Source organism: Lactuca saligna, chromosome 1 (genome assembly GCF_052625555.1).
Source record: "Lactuca saligna cultivar CGN05327 chromosome 1, ASM5262555v1, whole genome shotgun sequence".
Taxonomy (NCBI): Eukaryota; Viridiplantae; Streptophyta; class Magnoliopsida; order Asterales; family Asteraceae; genus Lactuca; species Lactuca saligna.
This window is the reverse complement of record NC_136417.1, coordinates 183,135,704-183,146,003: the sequence shown is the minus strand read 5'-3', so window position 1 is coordinate 183,146,003 and position 10,300 is coordinate 183,135,704. Positions and strand designations below refer to the sequence as shown.

The following is a 10,300-nucleotide window of genomic DNA, read 5'->3' as shown; positions in this document are numbered from 1 at the left end:
GATATTGATACTAAACCAGTCAGGACAAAGGACTCGGTCCTCAATCAGAAGTTACTTTGTTTGATTTGGTTTGTTCATCTTCAGACGCGGTCCAAAGAAGGTACTGGATCCAAAGAAATTTGACGATTCGGTCCTCATCTGAAAACCTGCTGACCGAGTTTTGGCATTCAATCAGCCCCAAATGATACGCTTTGCCCTCGTCTCTTTCAATTGGTCACATTGCTTCTTCAATTGATTATGTAGTTCTTCTTTCCTATTTTTCCCCAAAAGAAATCGGTAATATTTTTCCTCCTTTCTCGTAAATCTACCCCTATATCCGTTCTCATACTCTTATCTCTTAATCTAAGTTCAATTTTCATCATCTCTTATGTTAAATGATAATGCTATGTTCTTCATCTATAAGCCTCCACAAAAAAAAAAATCTTCCCTGGTATCGGTGCCGAATCAACATAGATTTTTATCGTCTTCTTGTTACTACACAACCTCCATCACCTTTCCTCCGATTCAATTGTGTTTTTTCCCGTTTTGTTGTTCCCGGTTTTCCAATTTTGCTGAGACTTCTTATTTTGGTGTTCTTGTTTGTGTTTCGGGTTTCAATTTTTTGAAATATTCCTTGCTATCTACATGTTATTCGGATAATTCTAACATATTTTAAACTGTTGAAAATTGAAATTGAAACTGAAATCATCCTCAATCGATCGAATGGTGGTAATTTAATTAAACTAGAAATTGTAACATATTTTATCAGGTAAATTTTCCATTATCACTAACTGATTTCGTCAAGTTTGATAGACTGAGTGGGGATGCGTTTGAGTCCTTGTGTGCTCTACATCAAGTAACAGAAGCATCCGAGAAGTTGAGCAAAACTACATTAACCAAACAAATATAAAAGAAAAATAGAATGAGTGGGGAGAATGCTTTAGCACTGAGTTTGAAGTTTTAGCTTTCAAACAATGTAGCGTTCATTTTTTCATGTCTTGTTAATCATGTGCCATGTAGCTAGTTACTCCCATGGGAATGTATGTGTAATGCTTATTGATAATATGTACCCATTTTCATGACATGGGTTTTCTCGAAGATGATTTGTAGATGCCTGAAAGTGCTTGCGCATGATCACACATTTGATTACAGGTCAACATATTAGTTACTGATACGATGATTTGAGTATGTATATCAATTAGATATTGTAGTTAAACATGAATATATTATGGTGAGAATAGTAGAAAAAGATTGTATTTTTTAAATGTTTTTTGATGCTTGAGTTCATTGATGTGTCCAGTAATTATTATAAAAAAAATGTTGATTGAGGGTAATATAATCCTTCTACATAGTCAGTCAAATGCGAAATTAAACAATATATTTATGTTAGAAGTTAATTCAGTAAGTGTTTTTAACCCAATCAAATTCTAACTCACTCAAGTATAATTTAGTTAGTAATATCAAACGATTCCTTAGATTTACAATATATATATGTTATTTTATCCCATTATCAAAGATATCTATCTATTAAATACTTGTGCAAACCCCTCCATGAGAAAGAACAAACACAAACGTCAGGGTAACACTATAAGAAGATTGGGCAACAGCGGCGATACGTGTCGCTGCTATAGGGTGGGCTTGTCGCCGCTAAAACCTTTAGCGGCGACATGTCGCTACAAATGCGTCGCCAGTATTGTTTCATTGCTAATACGCTGAATGTTGCCGCTAATACCAGGCGTCGCTGCTAATACTAATGGTCAGTGCTAATAGGGTGTCACCGCTAATAACACAGTGTCGCCACAAAAGCTGTCGCCGCTAATACTCTTTTGATTTTTTTTTAATTTATTTAACATTAAATTTATAATCAATCCAACTGTTAATCCATATAGCATTTGAGAAATCTAATATCTTTTTATAGAAATATTAATACATATTATTCAATCAATCCAAACTATTAATCCATACCACATTAAGTATTCTTCCAAATTACAAAACGTTTTATAAAATCCTAAAATAACTACTCGTCCTCATCATCATCTCGTTCATTATTTGGTGGCGGCAATGAGCGAAACCACTCTTCCAATGCTGCAGAACAGGCTGGGACCTGTAGTACTGTTTGGAGCATTTGCAACTATAAAGAAAACAAAATATATTAACAACATATCAGAATAACATTATAATTAATTATACCATTCTACAAAATATCAACATATCAAATAAACTTAAACATACATCTACTTTCCATTATAGCATTGTACTTTCCAAAAATTACCAAACTACAAAATATCAACATATCAAACCATAACCAACATATCATTATACCATTCTACTTTCCATTGTAGCATTGTATTTTCCAAAAATTACCAAACTACAAAATATCAATATATCAAACCATAACCAACATATCATTATACCATTCTACTTTCCATTATAGCATTACTTTCCAAAAATTACCAAACTACAAAATATCTACATATCAAATCATAACCAACATATCATTATAGCATTCTACTTTTCATTATAGCATTTACTAACAATTACCTGTGATTGTGGTTGTTCTTGTGTCATTGGTTGTTGTTGATCATACATAGACACAACGGTAGGGGGTTTACGCCCAATGCCTCTGATATGTCCGCATTGAACACCCAATATTCTTTCAAAACAATCTTTTATATCAGTTGGTGCTAGACCGCTTGCCTCAGAAGTAGCTTGGGTTCGTTGGTTTATCTCTTCGAGTAAAGCATTCTGTATTTTTTAAAAATAATAAAAATCATAAAAATTAGATTACTAAATACCATTGACGATATAAACACTTATATGAAAAATACAAATTAACCACTTACGTATTGTTGCTCGACTGCAAGACTATAAAATACCCCTTGGCGATTGGAATTACCTTTACGAAAAGCTTCGATTCGACTGATATCTTATTTAACATTAAAATTTAGATTACTTATACTTTAAATAAATATTTAAATATATCATAACTTACTTCTTTGAAACATGCATTGTTGTATGAGCCCGACCACTCTTTGTTTACAACCACTTGTTTTGCACGACATTCCTTGTTTAACGCCGAAGGCCTTAAAAATTCTAGCGTTTGAAAATGTTCGACTGCCTTCGCCCAATTTTCATGTGACATGCCGTTAGGGGGGTTGTTTAATGCGGCTTGGGTATCTGCAGGCCCCCGATTTCCTTAAAATAAGCATGAGCTTTACTTTTTCGGCCTCTGTAAACTTTTGCAAGAATCGAATCAATGCTCTGCAACAATTGAGCACGCTCCGGATCCATGTTAACCTTATCCAAATCAAATTTATTCTGCAAAACACAAAAAATTTAGTTAATTAAATAACAATCACAACTAAAATTAAAATTGTATCCAAGTTAGCTTTAGATGAACAACTGTTGCGTTCCATAAAGCGGGAGAAACATTGTCCCAACCAGATACGTTGAAAGGGACGTTGTTCCACAAATACCTCCCAATTTCATGGGTGAACCAATTACCACACTTCCCGATAGGGGAATATGTGATCTCCCTGTCGAAATCCAAATCTATGGGCTTACCCTTATTTGCCCTTATCAACTTTCCTAACTCAATATTTTTTGACATGCCCTTCCTTTTTTTAGGAAGCTCGGCTGAAAAAATACAATTAAACCTATTAGTCACGATAACTTATTATAAAATAATAAAAATAGTTAATAAATATATCATAATATAACTCACCATCTTGATCGTGCTGACCACGACCAAAGGCTCCCGGAGGTGGTGGATCCCCGGCTCCATCACCTCCGTATCCAAGCCCATAACATCGGCCATCATGGCCAAGAGTATTGCCCAAGTAAACCTCATTTGCAATATGAATAAAAGTTAGTTACCCTAGCGAAATTGTAAGATATACAATATAGGCAAACAACATAAATAAAAGTTAGACAAACAATATGAATTAAAGGGACATTTCAAATAAAGTTTCTATTACAAAAAAAAAAATAAATAAATAAATGATTTTTTAATCAAAATCTTGATCATATACTTCAATGTCTTCTTCATCCATATCATAATCAGAATCGTCATCATCATAATCAGTCTCTTCATCGGATACATTATTGATTCTACCCGTTGGCGGAGGCACTTTAGTCTCGTCTTCATCATCATAATCAACATTGTTATGAGCTACGTCAACATTGTTTTGAAAGTATTGTGAGAAGTCAATAAAAAATCTAGCTCCAGATGAAGAGTTGTTTTGAACTATGTCAACATTTTTGGCCTCCACATTGTCGACATCTTGGACAGAGTCACTATAAGCATTTTGGACATGAAGATTGTCGGATGGTAGATCCCAAATATTTCGATGATTAGCATGCTCGACGACACAACGAGGGTTGTTAAACTAACTTTATTTTCATTTTAATTTACTAAACTAACTTTATTTTATTTTAATTTTAACATTAACTTTATTTTAAGTCACTAAAAGTATGTTCCTATTAAGTTAGTTTTATAATTAATATAATTTGATTTTATAAAGGTAACTTAGTTTGATTCTAAAAGTAAATTAATTAGATTTTATAATTAATTTAATATTGTCTATTAAGTTAGTTTTATAATTAATATAATTTGATTTTATAAAGGTAACTTAATATGATTCTAAAGGTAAATTAATTAGATTATATAATTAATTTAATATTTTCTATTAAATTAGTTTTATAATTAATATAATTTTATTTTATAAATGTAACTTAATTTGATTCTGAACGTAAATTAATTAGATTTTATAATTAATTTAATATTTTCTTTTTTGTTATTAGTTTAATTTATTAAACTATCTTTATTTTCATTTTAATTTATTAAACTAACTTTATTTTATTTTAATTTTGACATTAACTTTATTTTAAGTCACTAAAAATATGTTGCTATTAAGTTAGTTTTATAATTAATATAATTTGATTTTATAAAGGTAACTTAATTTGATTCTAAAGGTAAATTAATTAGATTTTATAATTAATTTAATATTTTCTATTAAATTAGTTTTATAATTAATATAATTTTATTTTATAAATGTAACTTAATTTGATTCTGAACGTAAATTAATTAGATTTTATAATTAATTTAATATTTTCTTTTTTGTTATTAGTTTAATTTATTAAACTATCTTTATTTTCATTTTAATTTATTAAACTAACTTTATTTTATTTTAATTTTGACATTAACTTTATTTTAAGTCACTAAAAATATGTTGCTATTAAGTTAGTTTTATAATTAATATAATTTGATTTTATAAAGGTAACTTAATTTGATTCTAAAGGTAAATTAATTAGATTTTATAATTAATTTAATATTTTCTATTAAATTAGTTTTATAATTAATATAATTTGATTTTATATATGTAACTTAATTTGATTATAAACGTAAATTAATTAGATTTTATAATTAATTTAATATTTTCTTTTTTGTTATTAGTTTAATTTATTAAACTAACTTTATTTTCATTTTAATTTATTAAACTAACTTTATTTTATTTTAATTTTAACATTAACTTTATTTTAAGTCACTAAAAGTATGTTGCTATTAAGTTAGTTTTATAATTAATATAATTTGATTTTATAAAGGTAACTTAATTTGATTCTAAAGGTAAATTAATTAGATTTTATAATTAATTTAATATTTTCTTTTTTGTTATTAGTTTAATTTATTAAACTAACTTTATTTTAATTTTAGTTTATTAATCTAACTTTATTTTATTTTAATTTTAACATTAACTTGATTTTACAACTAATTTATTATTTTTTTAATGTTTTTTTTAAGTTAATTTAAATTTATTCTATAATTAAATTAATATTACTAGAAGTACGTTGCTATTAATAACCTAATTAAAGCTAAAGTTGTAATGACCAACATTAAGTCACTAAAAGTATGTTGCTATTAAGTTGGCCAAACATTAAGTCACTAACAAATTAAGCACTTTGAAACAATATACAATACATTACTAGAAGTCAGTTGCTATTAATAACCTAATTAAGCCAAATATATACATCCAATTTGCATATTTCAATTTCATCCAATTTCATACAATTAAGCCAAATGTATATATCCAATTTCATACAATTTGCATATTCCAATTTAATCCAATTTGCATATTCCAATTTCATACACTTAAGTCAATTGTATACATCTAATTTGCATATTCCAATTTCATCCAATTTCATACAAATATATACATCTAAATTTCATTTTAAGGCAATGTGGTATAAACATAAATTGCAATCCAACAAATGTATATATTCATGTCATTTTTTTTATACATCAATGTAATCTAAACATAAATATCAAAATATACACAAAATGCATAATTAAATTCCCACAAATCTGAAGAAAAAAAACACACACACACACACAAACCAACAAAATACATACATTCAAACAAAATAATCCAACAAAATATGCATAAGCACTTCATATATTAAAATACAAACATAATGACTCAATAAAATTGAAAAATGCTGACATTTTATCATCTTAATTAACACAAAAACAGAAAAATCATTAAAAAAAGATGAGAAATTCGACCTTGGGGGAAGGAGGGGCAATTTCGGAATTTGCAAAAATGTCTCTGGTTTATGGCTGTCTTGGGGGAAGGAGGGGTAAGCACCGGTCCGAGAAGAAATTCCTACTCCACAAAATTGTCAAAAAATCATGATATTGAAGAAAGATAGAGAGGAAAACGAGAGAAGGTGGAAGGTAAGGAAGAAAATGGCAGAAAGGTAACTTGTGAAGGGGTAATTTGCGTTGAGTATTAGCGGCGATGGGTTTTAGCAGCGATGCAAGCGCAATTGCGGCGACAGTAGGGCATTAGCGGCGACAAGTGGAGGGAAAAGGTAACACACGTTTCCGCTTTCCTCAGCAGCCATTAGATCAAAAGAAAATCGGACGGATGGAGTGAAAATGACGCGGATCGCTAAATCAAAGCATTAGCGGCGACGCCTTTAGCAGCGACGCAGAGCAATAGCGGCGATATGTGACGCGTCATTTACATGTCGCCGCTATTGCTACACTACAAGAAACGGGACCTATAGGGACGAAAAATGTCGTCTCTATAGGTTTAAAAGTCGTCCCTATAGCTTTCGTTACCATAACCCCGTCGCAATAGATATATTTGACAGTCGCTATAAATATCGTTGCAATAGTTATCCTTTAGAGACCACATGTCGTCGTTTTCTAGTTCGTCGCTATATGGTGTTGGTCTCCATAGATGAAGCTATAGAGGCGGCATGTCGTCTCTATAGGTATATCTATAAAGACAACATGTCGTCTCCATAGATATAGGTGTGGAGTCATAGACATACCCTTTAGCGACAACGGGCCGTTGTGGTAGATGTACCAGTGGATATGACATGTCATCTCTATAGATGAACCTATAAAAGCAACATGTTGTCTCTATAGGTATATGCCTATAAGGCTGATTTTTTTTCTCTATAATTTCCGTTTTTACATTTCAAAATTACTAAAGCAGTAAATTTACAAAATAGCTAAAACGGTAAATTTAATTGCAAAACATTAAAATACGATATATTTTCAAAACTCTACATTATTGCAAATATTATGAAGAATAAAATTATTAACTTGAGGAAATTAGCATAATCATCACATGATCATTTGTGTGCATAACACTACATTCTACATGGTTTATAAAATAACACCATCAACAATGGACTACTTCTCATCATAGAGTGCCATCAACAATATATTGCTTCTCATCTTAGTGTGCCCTTCTGTGCTCCTTACAGCTTCTTGCACTCTTCCCACTTTCATTATCTGAACCTGATCATGAATTCAGTTTTAATCATTTTTTTTTTTGAAAAAAAAAAAGAGAAAAGGATGAAAGAACTAGGAAAAAGGAACCTTGATCCCGATCCATGGCTTTTCACGTTTTCGTGCACACAAAGTGAGTTGTCTTTTTTCACTTTTTTGATCTTTTTGTATGCATACTCATATTTTTTGGAGGCTTCATGAACAAGATGTTCAACTAAAGAAAGGACTTAATTAGTATTTTAGCTCCACTTCATTCAACAAACAGAAACATTAGAATCAAGATTATTAGGTTGCAAAATTGCATCTTAATGACCAATGTAGCCTACCTCCATTAAACCATGATTAAATTTAAAGAAACTAAAATTCTCTATCACCAATTGGTGACCATGTTAACCCAAAAAAGGAAACTGTAATTCAATCTTTCAACTCTTGAGTGCTATTTATTTTTACAAGATTTTGAAAACTCTTATATATAAGTATACAAATAACTTGTTATAAAGATCAAATTTTATATTAAAAAAAGAAAGTGAACCTTTCGAGGCTTTACAGGGATATATAGTTAATATATGAATCCCTTATGAGGTCTTGCATCAGAGACACTGTCCAACATCCAGTGGAGTCTGAACAGCTTCAACCTCCCCATTGCCAGACCTAAAAAGATAATGATCTATAAAAAAGACATCTTTACCCCTTCAAAAAAATGATCTTTGTAACTTATCTTCAGCAAAATATATAGTGTGTTACCTTAATAAACAGTTACTGGCTGATTGTAATACTCTTCATATCTTCCTTCACTTGCATACTTTCTGTTCTCCTGTGTGATATTTTTAGTGATTCTTTTAGTACAAATGAACCAGTCACGAAGGTCACAAGACATGGCAAAACATCAAAAAGAAAACTAAAAGACCTGATTTGTCAAGGAAAAGAATGAAGAATGAAGAATGATGATAGAATCGCCTCGGAGAAACATCTTGCTGATAAATCTGTCTTTGTTAACTAGAAGAGCTTTCTTCTTGCCTTTTCCTGTTTTTGTGATCTATCATACAAAAACTAAAAAAAAAATCAGAAAATGCATACAAATTTGGAACCAGATATTTTCCATTGAAAGAACTAACCTCAGTCCACATCTCTCTAACATTTTCCAACACCATGTTAGGATTATGAAAATTTGTTGAGGAATAGTTAACTTAAAATGTTTTGTTTATTTTTTGGACTGAATGAATTGCTTGAATAAAAGAAATGACCAATTTACCCTCTGTCAAGAAGTGATGCTTTTTTTTACTACCTTCTTTGCCAATGGGTTACCGTTTATATGGATGGATATGAACAATGGCATTGCTTGAGAATGTGAACCAATGATAACATGTCCTTCCTTTCTTGCTTCAGCAATGTCAAGCAGTCATGTTGTAATAACTTCTTTTTCATGAAACGAAGAGATGTTTCCATGAAGCTGCTCAAGAAATTGAGAACCATGAACATTGTACTTTCAGCCTCATCCTTTTTGGTGCTTCCATTTAATGTCCTGTTATGTCATCATAGTGTACCTATCGGTCAGCATTTAACATAAACATACCAAAATGAACATGTTACTACCGATCAATTGAACAAGAAACTCAAGTTATTAAACAAAGTGAAGAAATTCTTTGCGAATTATTGACCATTATAACGAATGAAATACAGTAAGAGATTCCTCCTTAATAGACAAATTTTCATAATCCTAACTGTGAATATATTACTTGACTTGATGTTATATGTTAAAGTCTATACCAATTACTAATCATCTTTTTCATTACTTTCAACCGGTAAAGAAGCACAATGAATACAGAATGACAATAATATCCAATTATGAAGTATGTTCTAAGTTCCTAATTCCTGTTACAGGTTGACATGACAATGATCGGTGCTGAAAACATATCTCAATGAAAAACAATACCTTTTAATCGCAGAATCAAAATCCACAGATAAATCAATACTCCAAGCTTGAATAACGAACAACTAGAAAGAAAATTAACCGAAAATCGTTGATATGGTTACAGTTTATCAGTATTGCATCTTCAAACAAAAAGCTGCGAGACCATAGAAAATCACAAATTTTAATCGGATGTGAAAATTACTAACCTAGGCCGCTAGAGTGGGGCTTGTATTCGTTAGAATTTGTAATCGGATGTGAAAATGAAGTTGGTAGTTAGAATCGTCGGCTTTGAAGGTAATCGCCGGTGGTCTTCGACAACTAGCATGTGGATCGAGAGAGAGAGGAAGAAGATTGCTAGGAGTGGGAGGTGAGGAGGTTGCCAGGGGAGAATTGTCGATCGAGAGAGAGAGAGAGACAGAGAGAGAGAGAGAGTGAGATTGATGATGGAGCGTGCGTGAATTAAACGAAGGGAGCTGCTCTCCTAATTTCGGGAGTACATAGCTATGGGGACGACGAGTCGTCCCTATAATTATCCCCAAAAAAAACGACCTAATTTTATTTCCGTTAAATTATTAAAAAAAATGCTATTTTTAATTTTTTGTTAT

At 30.9% G+C, this 10,300-nt stretch overlaps 1 protein-coding gene across 6 annotated transcripts; it reads right to left on the bottom strand.

Annotated features, from left to right (window-relative positions):
• Positions 1–7,569: 7,569 nt before the first annotated feature.
• On the bottom strand, positions 7,570–10,221 carry LOC145046578 (uncharacterized). Of its 6 annotated transcripts, none has more exons than XR_013682033.1 (8): positions 9,902–10,221; positions 9,717–9,778; positions 8,899–9,305; positions 8,691–8,833; positions 8,528–8,597; positions 8,316–8,434; positions 7,874–7,997; positions 7,570–7,792 (listed from the first exon to the last, which is right to left on the bottom strand). XR_013682033.1 is itself a non-coding variant. In XM_078994874.1 (8 exons), the coding sequence occupies exons 3-5, from the start codon at positions 8,932–8,934 to the stop codon at positions 8,529–8,531; spliced, it is 234 nt and encodes a 77-aa protein (XP_078851000.1). In that variant the 5' UTR covers positions 8,935–9,327; positions 9,717–9,778; positions 9,902–10,221; the 3' UTR covers positions 7,570–7,792; positions 7,874–7,997; positions 8,316–8,434; position 8,528. The 6 variants fall into 6 exon arrangements, 4 of the variants coding, with proteins under 4 accessions (XP_078851000.1, XP_078850997.1, XP_078850991.1 ...); XM_078994874.1 differs by having other exon boundaries at positions 8,691–8,819; positions 8,899–9,327; XM_078994871.1 differs by having other exon boundaries at positions 8,316–8,450; positions 8,691–8,819.
• Positions 10,222–10,300: the final 79 nt, after the last annotated feature.